The 14,746-nt window shown below is 40.0% G+C and overlaps 1 protein-coding gene across 1 annotated transcript in view; it reads left to right on the top strand.

Moving 5' to 3' along the window:
- Positions 1–14,746, top strand: part of MEGF10 (multiple EGF like domains 10) — a 366,625-nt gene that overhangs the window by 276,382 nt on the left and 75,497 nt on the right. The window contains exon 7 of the mRNA XM_027098843.1: positions 5,684–5,776. Within this exon, the coding sequence (XP_026954644.1) occupies positions 5,684–5,776 (93 nt within the window). The remainder of the gene's footprint in view (positions 1–5,683; positions 5,777–14,746) is intronic.

Below are 14,746 nucleotides of genomic sequence, written 5' to 3'. Positions count from 1 at the left end.
TGCCTGCTACCTCAGTAAATATTAAATTGAAGGAAAAGGGAATTCTCTTCCTTTTTATAAACAAACACAATAAAGGTAGACTACAATGTAATGTCTGCAAATATGAAAACAAAATGATTCCTGTCTGTAGTGAATACTGTAGTAGCAATTAGATTTTTGTAAAGACTTTGCATGTAATTGGCCTCAAACAAAAGTATGTAGTGGTTAAAGTTTATCTTAGGAGTCAACTCTCTGCTTTCTTTCTCTTCCTCATTTGAATCTTCTAACTCCCGACTCGCGGTTGTCTCGTACACCTGCCCTAATATCTGACCCAGCACAGCTACTACCATCTTCTTCCCTCCTGCCTCCCCACTGCCATCAAAACTCATCAGAAGTTTTGGTCCACTGGGATTCAGGCACCTGGGTTCACTCCTACTTCTGCCTCTAATGCCAGCTTCAAATATTGGGAAAATCATTCCATTTTCCCAGTCCCCATTTTCTTGCCTGAAAAATGTGGAAATGACGTTCAGTAAAGGCACCTTTAACTCTAAAAATCTATGTTCCTCTGTAGCAACTCCGAATAAAAAAATGAGCAAAAATAAGATTTGTCGCTTATGCTCTTTATTCATGACATCAAGATAAAAGACACTTCTGGGGAAAGATGGATTAGGTGGAAGGTGTGTGTTTCTATTGGACAGTTATTTTCAAGAGATACTTTGATCATGGAAACATTTTTCAAATTAACTTAAATGCATTGATTATAATATATCCTCTAGGACACAGGTAGGTACTGTGTTTAGAGATACAATTGGTTTAAAGGAGTCTTTAGTCTGCCCACTCTTACTTTCACCTTTCTGCCATACTCTAGGTGTAAATCCAAAGGGAAATGTATATGGCAGAAGAGAAAACTATTGAGTACAGTTAGTAGCTCTCAGTATTAAAGGCAAATATTTACAAGTGAAAGAGGAATGAGATCCATGTCACTGGTAATGGGATTTAAATGGATTTAGGAGCTAAGGCTGAAATAGGAGCCTAATTAGAGAAGATTCGAGGGTCATCGGGTCAGTCCTCACCTGTCCATCAGGCAGACAGGCTGTCCACAGCTTTCAATTCATAGTTGTGGCATGTTCTTCTCATCAGTGTCTTTTGCCCCCCAGTTCTTGAGGGAGAAGATGCCTTGGCTGCTCTTTGCAACTTGATGTGTCTGCAGCGGTGTACCAAGTATGGTCCACATATTCAGCTTACATCTGGTCTTTGTAAAAGATTACTGAAAACTCAGAATGTGATATTAATGATTTTCTTAAAGAGAGATGTGAAAAAGAATCATATTGGATAGATTGTCTTTGCTAGCATTTTCCTGATTTTAATTGCCCTTTAAAAAATAAGAATAGGATAGGGAGTAAAATGACAGTTTCCATGGATGAGAAAGCCATACTTAGGATAGTTCTTTTGTGCTTGTCCTTGAAATCTAAGCTATTGAACATTTGCTACAGGAGACCTCTGTTCCCTTTCTCGTTTCCAGCTGACTTTGGAATTTTCTATATGACAAATTCATATCTTTAACCCACCTTGGGTTCTCACGTGGAGTTTGTTAGTCATAAAACTCAGCACCCAGAGTAGGTGGCATTTGAGGCTAAAAGAGGAAAGATGAAGCTAGGGTAGGAATCTAGCTCAGTCAGTTTCCTAGAGGCAGGCTCTGTGTTTGTCACCACATATGCCATGGTTAGTGTTACTGCAATTTGGAGAGTTGGGACATCAGAGAACACAGAGTTTTCTAGCTTGCTCTCTTCTCCTCTGTTGTCTCTCTTTGCTCCCACTGGTCTTGTGGGTGCTTGGTGAGAGCTGCTGCTGAATGTGGAGAGTCCCAAGCTGCGGGATAGGGCATGGAACAGAGATGGCACTCGTGTGACAGTCTAATGTCATGTGGAGATTCTGCAGCACAGCAGGAGAATTTTGTGTTCTTTCCTTTGAGAATCCGTACCAATAATATTTTCCATTACTTAGATCATTATTTGACTTTAGGCTTCAATGCTTCAAGTTGATTCCTTTGACTCTAGCTTTAATTAAGAAAAAAAATCATTAGGAAAGCAGATTGTCCCTTCCAATTCGTAATTAACTTACAGACTAATTTGTTTTCTGCTATCTATTTACGTTTTGCTTCAGACTTTAGCCAAATGTTATTATTTCAAGGTTTTCGTAGAAATAATCTAGATTTTAAAATTACCATGATAGGATTTTTTTCCATCTATTACAGTTGACTGGACTTCTTGGTGTTTATTTCATAAAACACAAAGTTCATATCATCAGGAATCAAGCATGAGAGTATTCGTATGATTATTCAGCAATCTCAAAGCATTTTGAAGCAGATCTCCTTTGATTTTTACATATAGAAATTCACTTAATATCCTTTTTTGTAATCAACAAAACAAGAGTAACAAAAAACAATCAATTGGTATCCAAGCATAAGCAGTTCTGATTCCTAATCTTCTGGGACCCAGGTTTAGCTTATCATGCATTTCTTTACCCATGTTAGTAAAGGCCATCTTGATATTGGAGGAAAGGCTCTAGACCTGTTTGCTCTGTCTTACCTTTCTTTCTGGTTGATTCAGGTGGGTACAGTGGAAATCTTTTGGGGTTACTCAGGGGCTAAGAGCCAACACAACTACAACTAAAACCACAGTTTAATCTGCATTCTGTGTAGTGACTGTGCATATCAAGGAAGTATTTTAGGGGAGAGAAAGATGTGTAGTAAAAGAAGGTGAAAAGGAAGATAAGGAGTGAGAAAATGAAAGCAGACAGAAAAAAGGGGAGGAGCAAACTGAGACCTTCCCATGGAACACCCCCCAAAACCTTCCTCTCCTGGCCACCCGCTCTTTGTAGATAGGAAACCCCAGGTAGCTGTCATCCAATCCAGTGTCCTGGAAACCCAGAGATTTTCCAAGTTTCAAATAGTGGAACTGATTTTTCTGTCAAATGAAATTATGTGTAGATGCCTAAGATATAAAGACAAAGTAGTGTTTTATTAATATAGATATACCTTATAAGTTAACATTTATAACATTTTCTTAGTGTAAAATTCATGGGTGAGACCAACAAGAGTATTTTAAATAAACACAAAAATTTGAAATTTGAGGATATGAATGATACTTCTTTTCATCAACCATCATATCCAATTTCTGTGTTTTCTTTTCTTTTTTTTTTTTTTTTTTTTTTTTCGGTACGCAGGCTGCTTACTGCTGTGGCCTCTCCCGTTGAGGAGCACAGGCTCCGGACGTGCAGGCCCAGCGGCCATGGCTCATGGGCCCAGCCGCTCCGCGGCATGTGGGATCCTCCCGGACCGGGGCATGAACCCACGTCCCCTGCATCGGCAGGCAGACTCTCAACCACTGTGCCACCAGGGAAGCCCTCTGTGTTTTCTTTTAGATGCAAACTATCAGAAAACTCTGGTTTCATATTAAAGAGATCTAGTATCTGATTTTTAAAACTTCTCAAAATATACAAACAGAATTTTAAATAGTTTTAGTATCCTGATGCAGGATAAATTGGGAATTTGATGTCTGAAGGCTGATCACTAACAGTATGTTGCAAGCATAGATGCCATCAGTACATAAGACAAGTTAGACCAAGCATGGTCAAATTTACATATTTACAATGGGTGCCAGCACTCTTTGTAAGATGGGGGTGTCCTGGCTACCATAAAACAGTGTGATACAGGGTCCAGAACATGCCCTACACAATTAGAACTGGGCCTTCTGTGGCATTTAGTTGAACCTTGCATACTCTAGTTATGTTATTTTGCTGCCTTATACATGTATAGCTAAATTTTAAGAAATAACAGTACAGAGCTATGGCCTTTTGAATGAATGACCCATCTGCAATATCAAACATGCATAGAAATGGCTGGAGGCACTGAACCCTGAGATTAGCACATGTCGACTTAACCTGGCAGCAGAAGTCAACATGTTGTAGGGCAGTGTGTTCATATGTTACAGGCAGATTTTGCTACTCATTATAATTAAATACGTAATTGTATCAAGTATTATGAGGTTGCTAAGCATCTCCTTGGAGCTCTAGTGTCAAAATCTCTAGCTCATCTGGCCTGATACCCCTCACCAAATTGCCTGGATGCTAAAGAATTATTCTAGTAATAGGACATAAACGTGTATTTCCTGAAATTTTGGTCACTTCATTTTGTTGCAGTGTCCTCATCAGGTGACCTACCTGATAGTTTCTTTCTTATAACAAATTTATATCTTTCATTAGAATATTCCCAGCTAATTCTCAGAATAAAGTCCTGACACCTTAGTTTGGTTTTCAAAGTGTCTCTCTCTTTCCAAAGCTATTGCTCCAAACACTGCACCCAAACAGATCTTCTCATTTCCATTTGTTTTTCTTTCTACTGCTTGCTTTTGCTTTCTCTTCATCTAAAATGCCTTTCATTTATATCTCTTCATGTCGAAATCTTTTTGATAAAAACCTTAGAAGTGATTATCACTTTTGGTCCAGCAATATATATATTACATATGTATATCCTATACTATATATACATATATATATATATATACAACATATATAAATATATATACACAACATATATAAATATATATACACAATATAGACTTACACACAGTATATAAATCACACAAAAGAATATTTAATGACATAGAAAGATTTTTTCTCATTAAGTGGGAAGGCAAATTGAAAAATATTATGATTCTCTTTTTTTTTTCCTTAAGAGAGAGGTTTATTTTGCTTATTGGTATTTTATGTTTGGACAGTAGACCTGTTTTACTTTTGTAAAAAGTAAAATTAATAAAACTTACCTCTAAAGCATAGGATACCTTATCCCATCCTTAAATGAAATTCTGGAACATCTGGAATCCAAACTCTTCCAAGTTTTGTTCTCACAATTCCTCATATATCCAGGTATTTTAAAGAAGATTTAACCAACCTGAGTGGCACTAATGTTGAGGATAATGCTGATGTGCAACACAGCATATTTCTGATCCGTTTCTATCTGCCCACTGAGCTTTCCTTTGGAAATCATCAGACTAATTATCCACTCATGTTTGCAATGATACCCCTTATTTTCATACCCCTTATTATCACACCAGTGATATTCACTAACAAAAGAGGAATTGAGATTTACTATTTCCTAAAGACCTGGGTGACATTTTTCGAATATTCTCCTCAACAGAAAAAGGGCATCTAAGTCTGCTGTGTCATGGTTGTGAATAACATGTGCACAAAGAAATTTGACTATTGTTTCCAGTGAAGGCATTATGTAAAGGGAATACCTTTCAGACTACTCTTGTCGCCCTGGAGTCCTGAGATCTTGCTTTGTGGTTTGTTTGTGCATCCACATACGCTCCTCCTGAAACAAAGAGGATATATTTGGTAGTCACTGATAATTTTTTTAAAAAGTGGATTAGGCAATTTTCCTTGAAACTTCTTTGCTAATTTAGCATGAAGTAGAATTATAGAGTAGAAATGAAGGAATTTATTTGGAGGTATCAAAATAAGAAGGGGAATTGTTTGGTTACACAGAGGACTGTAAGAGGGCTGAGGAACGGATTGAAGAAAATTATCAAGCATGCGTGTTGTTTTTAAGTGATACTTGAGACTGAGATGTGAAACAGCTGTGTTGTTGGGGTTTTTTTCTTGTGCCAACTTTCCTTATTTGATTGATTTTTCTCTCTGACAGCCCATTGTGCTGATAAATGTGTCCATGGTCGCTGCATTGCTCCAAACACCTGTCAGTGTGAGCCTGGCTGGGGTGGGACCAACTGCTCCAGTGGTAAGTTTCCACCTGCTGTTGTCTGTCTCCGGATGTTTTTGCTGTATGGGCCTCTTGTCTGCAGATTACATGAGCCACAGGTTTCCCTCTTCATCCCAATGCAGAACGTGGTGTAGATTCCCAGTCCAACTCACGAATACTGTTTCTTTTAAATCTCTACATGTATTATACACAGAAATGTTAGGAATAGAGTATAAAGAAAGGTACTTGGAAAGAAGATTTCAATCATCTGATTCTGGTACTTCTGTGAATATCAATGCATTTTCCAGGGTACGGTCCAGAAGTTAGATTCCTTAACTCAGTAAGGCAGTTGTGGTAACACAGCTACTGTATTCCTGCGTCTGTTTTTACTTGTTCGTTTATCTAATATATTTTCTTGGTGATGAAAACTTACCACTTGTTGGTTCTAAAGCAGAAGTAAAATTGATATTTTCAATGCTTAACATATTTATCTTTGAATTCTGAGGTGCAAATAATAAGTACTTGCTCAGATTACTGGGGAGAATTATTGGTAATAAACAAAAATTCATGAACATTTAGGTATTAAATCAATTCATAATATAGTATATAATTTTTCTCCATTATGTTAGAATTATAATTGTAAAATGATGGTATTTTGGACTATAAGCAGATTGCACTTAAAATCCTATATTCATTATTATGAGGATTAAATGATGGAATGTCATGTAATACAGTTGCTTTTCTAAATTTCACAGTTAAAACTTAGGTTTTCTGGCTAACTCCTTGCTGTGCGTGTAATTGTGCACTCTTCCTGTTCCTTTATACTTCGTTTTGCCTTGAAAAATGTGAGAAGGAATTGAAGTGCAACTAAATTGTAATGCATGAAACGTTTACATTTAGAGAAAGGGAAAAATAGTTTTAAAAATTAGCAGACTCTCATGACAACACAACTTTGTCCTCCTTGCTACCAAAGAATTTTATGAAACTAGACCAAAAGAACTTTAAGCTATGTAGATAAGCTGGTTTTAAGAATTTTTACTTGCTTCCATTTGGAATTGGGGAGATTACTCTTTATCTTGTTAGAACTACTTGTTTTAGACTTGTGATCTCTTGACTGCCTCTAAAACAGCATCTTCAGGGGAGGTCCTTATGCTGTCTGTGCATAGAACATTCCATGTGAAAGAGCCTTTTTGTCGTGTCCTAAACAGGGGTGTGTGTGTGTGTGTGTGCGCGCGCGCGCGTGCGTGCATCTTTCTGCCCCGACAGGCTTCCCATTCCAATGGGTAACTGTCCTGCTGCGTTTTGTTAGCCTTCTGTTAGAGATCAGGAGGGGAGAGGGCACTTTGTTCACATGCTGTTGAGGCAAAATGTTTGGGATGTGGGATCTGGCTCATGTCCATTTTTCTGGCCAACTGACCTCAAATGCATTGTTGCTTTCATTGACTTTTCCAACTTAAAGATCAGTTGTGCCTACACATTTGGAAGAAAAATAACATTATTATATAAGCCATTGGGAAAGAGAAGAGTGGCTATATTCTTCATTTGAGAAATGAGATTTGTTACTAATTTCAGGGTGAGAATACTGTGGAATAACTTTAGTTGCAGTCATACTTTGTCCCCTAAGAACTGAAGCTTACCTCGAACTAAGAGATCAGACTAAAGAGTGTGTAAACAAAACAAAAGGTCTACATGGGTTTCAGACTCTCTAGAACTGATTTAGGCCTTCTAGAAAACAAGCTGTTGCTTTATTTCGGAGTTGACTGACTTTTGAACGAAGCCTCTAGAATTCTGACAACACATGTTCTTTCAATCCTGGATGATGATATTGAGGTGACTTTTAGTTTATTCTCCACAGCTTATGTTTTGGCTTTATCATGAACAGAAGCATAAATAAATGTGGACAGATATCTGAAGGCTTTAAAGATGTTCTTAGAATACATTTCTGACACCTTTTTTAAGCACCTAAGAAAATGCTATTCTGAGCCAGAGCACTGAATTTTGTTACCTGGGTTTTATCTATAGCTGTTACCCTAATATCACTCATTAGGAAGTGTGTAATTTAGTTACTCTTGGCCAGATAATTCTTGAAGCAAATGCACACTCTAGTAATCTACTAAGTAGCAGAGTTAAAATGGCCTAATTCCCAAGGATTTTTATCTCTCTGCCCCCTCCTCTCTGGTTATTGTTAGGCATGTATTTGATAATATATGTTAGATCCAGAAAATGATTGCTTTTTTAATGACACCAGTTCCTTGTATTAGTCAGGGTCCAATCAAGAGACAGAAACTGCAATAATTTTTTTGAGTAAACCTTTCATTTTGGAACAATTTTAGAAGAGTTACAAAGAGAGTTGACAGTTTCCATACACTTGCATCCAGTTTTTCCCTTAACATATTAAGTTACCATTAGCTTGGCAAAACTAATTGCCAAAAGAAATTGACATGAATACACTACCAGTTAGTTCCTTACTAGTATATTACTATTAAACAAACTCTAGACTTTATTTGGATTTTATTTTATTTTTTCCATTAATGTCCTCTTTCTGTTCCAGGATCTAGTCCTGAGCACTGCACTGCATTTTCACATCTCCGCAGTCCCCTCTGGTCTGTGACAATTGCTCAGTCTTCGTTTTTCATAACCTCGACAACCTTGACGAGGACTGGCCAGATATCCCGCAGAATGTCCCCCAGTCTGTGTTTTCCTCATGACTAGACTAGGGGTCCAGGTTATGAAAATACCACAGAGTTGAAGTGCCTGTCTCATTATATCGTATCAGAGGTATGATGATATTCACATGACAGCACTGATGGTGTCATCACTTAGTTAACCTTCATCATTTGGTGATGTGTAGTGTTTGCCAGGTTTCTCCACATAAAGTTACTATTTTTCCTTTTCCTTTTTCTCTGAGAATACGTCACTAAGTCCAGCCTACCCTCAAGGATGAAGGGTAGAGATTAAGCTCCATGGTTTTGAGGGGGAGAATATCTACATATGTTATCTGGACATATTCTATAAGGAAGATTTATTTATTCTCTCCCATTTAATCAATCATTTATTCATATCAGTGTGGACTTATATATATTTACATGAGAAGTCAATATTATATTGTTTATTTTGTTGCTTAAATTGTTCCAGCTTTGGCAACTGGGAGTTCTTTTAGGTGGCTTCTGTGTCCTTTTCATACGCCATTGTCCTTTTGTTTGGTCGTTTTGTTTTGTTTGGTCTTTTGAGCAGTTCCTTACTTTCTGCCACTGTAGGATACTCCAAGCTCACTTTGTGTTTTTCTGGCTTCAGTCCTAGAATGAGCCATTGGAGAATGGTATTTAGAAACCAAGATCTGGGTGCTGGTGTGCTCGCTGCTCCTGGAACGCACAGTAACTTGAGCAGGGAAAGTTTATTAAAAAGAATCATTAGCTATAACACGAATTTGGTGTAGAGATTGGCTAGTAGAAAGTAGATAACACTCAAAAGAATACAGGAATGGCAGAAATAAGGAGCATCCACTACTCCTAGGGCTGAGATAGAATACCCAAAGAGGAAGCCCCACTAACGGTGTGATGCAGACCTTGTTAGAGCACAGCCACAGCTCACTGAATGGCAGAGAGACTGCCATGGTACACCCCTAGTGAAACTTGCTGGAAATCTGCTTTCTGGAACCTGCTAGAAATCTGTTCTATAGGATGCTTGAGAAAGCTGTTCTGGAGAATTGTCTTACCAGAAGGACTCTGCTACAAAAAAGCCCAAGGGGGAATGCCAGGGCAAGTTGCTGGCTGATGGGTGCTGCTAGCCACCCATCAAGTTGCTGGCTGATGGGTGCTGCTAGTGCACTGTAGGAGCTGGATGCTGAGGAAGCTGCCTGTGCTGGAGAAGCCACTCCCACTGTGCTGACAGGGCAGGGGCTGGGTGCTGGAAGAGCCATGGGCACTTCTGGAGTCAGTTGAGCTGGCACACTAGAACCATGATGGGCAACACCTTCCTCCTACAGTGTCTCTCCGGCACCCTACAGAAAATGCTTAACAGTCAGCCAGCTGGCAAAGGAAGAGTACTTAAAGGGCCCACATCCATTTTTGTAGATAAAAATGAAGGATAAATTTAGCCCTGAGAGACAATAAAGTGATAACTGGTCCAGTCCACTCCTTTGTTTACTCAGCTCTTCTGTGCACCTTTCTACACACATTTGAATTCTTGTACATCAACAAAACGACTCTGCCTTTCCATCTAATAAAATACAGCCTGACATCTTACAAGTTAAGATGTTCTCACTCTTTTCCCAAAATTAGGAGATGCAAGTCCCCAAAGTCCTGGTATCCATAGCTGGTTATATTAATTTTTCCTGAAATTCAGATGAAGTACCACAGAATATTTTGCTACCTAGATACTAAAGTTATCTTCCAACAACTTTTATTTTATATAAAATTAAATAAAAATGCAAAGAGCAGAAAAAAAGAAAATAGCTTCTACAAATAAACACATAGATGTAGAAAGCAAAGAGAAATGTTAAAAACTACTACAGGCCTCTTTTCTGTAATTAATCACATGCTGTACTTGTACGTATGGCCTCCTTCTTCCCCATTTCATATTTCTCCCTCTCAGCCCAAACCTCAGCTACTTAGGGTTCTTCATCTGGAGGAGTGACTCAAACCTCCATTCCTGAAGGATCTGAATTCTCAGTTGTCCTGCCTTTTATTGGTTGTTGACACTTTCCATTAGCCTTTACTACCAGACGTGGAAGTACCAAGAGGTGCCCCAAAGAATCCCTTGGGTTCCAGACGTAGTTCAGCTTTCTCCCGTTATGCAGCAGCAGCCCAGTTTCCCTGGGCTCATCAGGACCAATCATTCCAGGCAGAAGAGTAACTCGTTTTCATAGCTATCTCTCTGTGTATTTTTTCCTTCCCAATATACATGGGAAATTAAGAGTCTGACAGCACCTTCACAAGCACAAATTTTAAAAGCCTTCCCTTGGAGGTTTAGTATGACTGTTTACCTTGTCAGTGGATGGACGGATTCCTATATATGGTATACAGTCAGTGTTCCTGGGTCTCAATGTATTTTCTGTATGAAAAACCAGGTGTGTCAGAGAACTGAACATGGTTTGTTTGCTTGAAGTGAAATCATGATTTATTTGACGACTTGGGCATATTACCTCTTTTTAGGTTTCATTAAATGATTTTTTTTTTAAAAAGCATGCATGTATTTTACTTCTATTGGCATCCTAAAGAATACCCTAGCCTATGTGACATTATCTTAGCTCTAGTTCTCTCTTTCCTCCTCGTTCCTGTTCTCTCTCTGTTCCTCCTCCATCAATATCTCTTATCTGTTCATCAGTCCTATATTTCTCTTCCTCCCTTACGGGATGATGACTCCTGGAGGGCAGGGGCTGTGCATTGTTAATGTCTTTGTTAATGCCTGGAGGCCTGTGCATTGTTAATGCCAGGCCTCCACTGTGCCTGGCTTGTGATTGGAGAGCAGTAAATGCTTGTTTCATTTAATGAGATTGAATGTATGATTCTGAGAAGGTCATTCAGGTGTTCATAGTTTGAACTTTCATTGAATACTGTGTGCAAGGAACTGTGCTGGATGCTGCAGATAAAGAAACCAATGAGGAATAGTTGTTGGTTCCCACAGAGCTCGCAGCCTGGAGAAAAGTAGACAGACTTGTAAATGTCTCATCCTGAGAAAGAGAACCGCCTCAGGAGAAGAGGTGGATTGAGGAAGGTAGAAATGGTGGTGGGTAAAGTAGTGAGAGGTTTTCTGGCTGGACTAGAGAGAAGGGCCTAATGTTGTGCTGGGGACAGAAAGCAGACTGCTGTGGGGTGAGGGGTGATGCAAAGATGCTAAAGCATAGACTCCTCTTCCAGAAACTTAACTGGGAAGTCAACAAGGAAGGGTAAAGAGTTAGAGAGTTAGTAAAAGACAAATGTAGGCTCAAGAGAAAGTTTGGTGTTTGTTTGCTTTTTTTTTCTTTTGCGCTACGCGGGCCTCTCACTGTTGTGGCCTCTCCCGTTGTGGGGCACAGGCTCCGGACGCGCAGGCTCAGCGGCCATGGCTCACGGGCCCAGCCGCTCCGTGGCATGTTGGATCTTCCCGGACCGGGGCACGAACCCATGTCCCCTGCATCGGCAGGTGGACACTCAACCACTGCGCCACCTGGGAAGCCCTGTTTGTTTGCTTTTGATTGTGTTTTAAGGTGAAAGAGGCTGAGAGGATGGTGAAAGAAAAGACAGAGTCTGGAGAGTGAATTGAGAGTTCATTTAATCGAGGGAACACAGCTCCTGAGAAGACGGATGGGATCCTGACACTGATGGAAGGATTAGTGTGAAGTACTTCCCATTCCCAACAAAACGAGGGAGGAAAGAGTGGCAGGCAGGATGTCGATAGGTTTCTGGGCTCAGGAGCTCACGGGCAGTGGGGAGGAGCATCTGAGTGAGTTTATATTTGATGACTTTTCTTCTCTTGGTGAACTGGGGAAGAGATAATCTGCTGATATCAAGGGAAGCAGAAGTTGGGTACGTTGATAATGATGATGACAGCAATAGTTCTCCTCTATTGAGAGCTTAGTATGTGCCAAGCATCTTTGTAAGGGCTTTACAGCTTTACAGGAACTAACTCATTTAATGCTCAACAGATGAGATGGTTACAATTCTTGTTTCTATTTTACAGATGAGAAAATAGAGGCACAGAAAAATTAAGCGTCTTGCCTAAGTTTATACTTCTGGTAAATAGTGGAACCAGACTCGCATCTCTTTCACAGCCAGTAATTTAAATGAGGATCTGGTGCCTCCTGGAGCTGGAAAGGAGATTTGGTGAAAGTGATAAGGGTCAGTGAATGAGAGCAGGAGGCAGGACTGATACCACCAGACAAAAGGGCAAGACAAAAGTTCCTGAGAGGTGTCGAGGGCACACTAACATGTCATTTAAAATGACACCAATTTGGTTGAATGCGTTTGTAATTTCCTCATTTGTAACATTAAGAATGTTGGGCAAGATTGTATTTACGATCCCTTTCAAACCTATGATTCTATGTGTGATTTACTCTCATAAATATGTGTCTGCAATCCCCGAGATCTTTCTTTGTTTTGGAAACCCTTTAAACCTTTTGTATGAGTAGCGATAATACATTTGTTCTCTCAACCCATATAATTCTATTTATGATTTTCTAAAGGTCTATAGAGAAATTTATTTCTCCTCTGGCTATAGGGCACATCCCAAAACACATGGAGAGTCCTAAATCAGCCAGCAGCTAGCAAATAGTTTTCAAATGCTTGTTCCCTAGGCTTTTGACATTAGTACCAATTAGAAACAAAAAATGGAAATTAATTTTGGTCTAGAAAATCCAAACTGGAGTTTATTTAGTCACCAATAGCATTTCTGGTTAAATGTACTTGGAAGTAGTGAAAACATGCCTAGGAGGCCAGACTAGCTCAAACATTTTCAGGTACAACATTAAGAGTACTGATAACCTTTTAGATAAAGCAAGCACGCTGTGCTGCTCGGAATAAGTAATAAGAATTTGCCTGCAGGATATTCGAATGGGGGAATCCATTTGAAGGGTATTACAAGCCAGAAGTTGTAGGGCACAAAAAGCTGACTTGTTCACCAGCAAAGTCTGCTGTAAAGGTCTATTGACTGGATGCAATAGAGGATCGATGTTGTCTGGGGAGAGAAGTCACCAGAGCCCAGTCCTCAAGGCAAGTCGTTAACATACCCATCACCCTGTCAGAATTACTTTCGAAATCAGGTTGATGGAGCAGCAGAATAAGAGTGGATCATTTGGGTTCACTGGCATGAGGGCTGGACATTGATGACAGTTGGGATGGACTGAGCTTGGGATGAATGGTTCATCAGAACTGCCCAAAAGCAATTTCACTGATGGACTGCCCGAGTATCTTGATAGAGGTCGCACACAGAAACTGCTGATTTTGCCTTTGTGAAGGAGTCTGAAACCTGGGCTTTTGTTGGTTACTCTCTTCCACCTCCACCCACCCAAATCCCTGTTGGAACTGAATGACAGTAGACTTAGTGCCTCTCCATTCTGTGCTGTCTCTTTGCCTCACTTTCCTTGGCTTAAAATAAGCTTCAAAGTATCTGTGTCATATGCTTGTGAGAATTAAATGACACAATGGCATGATAATGGCTCAGTAAATGGTACTTACTTACAATTCCTTGTGTGACAACTGTGCCTTCCACCAGACTTCACATCAGACTGGTCTGTGGACTGGAGAATGGATGGAGGGGCTCTTTGAGGACATCTCGTTTTGCCCAGCAGGCCACACCCTTCTTGAGCAGGAGCCTCTCTTTGTCCAGAGTTGCTTGCCAGGAGGCTCCCCAGACAGAGCCCTGGTGCAGTTTTTTGCATTATCTCCAACCTCTGACCATTAATGTCCTTAACCAGATGAATTCACGTCTGGTTCGTATTGCTCGGGGCACGGTGAGAACACTATAGATGTTTATGTTACTTGCGCTAGTTGGTTCACATGCTGTAAAGACAAGGCTGGGCTGTCATTTTATTTAACTCCACTCCACACACATCATTTATTGATATGTTTTCCTTGTTTTTTTTTTTTAACTTTGTGTAATCTCCCTCTACATCTGTTTATCAGAAAATCTTGGTTCAACCTGAAAATATAAGATAATCTAACCTTTTCCTACTCTCTACTCCTGCCACTCAAATCCAAGCCACCGTCCTCTCTTAATTGGTGATCACAATAGTCTCCCTACTGTTGCATCCACTTTAGCCCCACTCCAGTCAGTTCTCTGTATTGAGACCAGAGTGATCTTGTAAAACTGCACTTCAGAGCATGCTGCTCCCCTTCCCCAAACTCCCCAGTATTTCCCATTATGGTTAGAATAAACGCCAGAGCCCTGACGTGACCCACCAAGCCCTGTTTGATCTGTCCCTCCCTACCTTCCCGGCCCCTTCTCATCCCACGGCTCGCTCAGGGTACCACACTGCTCAGCCTCTGCCTACCTTTCTTGGAACACAGTAGCTTCATTTCTGCCTCTGCACTT

This window comes from Aethalodelphis obliquidens, unplaced genomic scaffold (assembly GCF_003676395.1).
Source record: "Aethalodelphis obliquidens isolate GAN/ISIS:26980383/991018 unplaced genomic scaffold, ASM367639v1 scaffold4, whole genome shotgun sequence".
Classification (NCBI taxonomy): Eukaryota; Metazoa; Chordata; class Mammalia; order Artiodactyla; family Delphinidae; genus Aethalodelphis; species Aethalodelphis obliquidens.
Note: the sequence above shows the minus strand (reverse complement) of the source record. Positions and strands in the feature narration are given on the sequence as shown.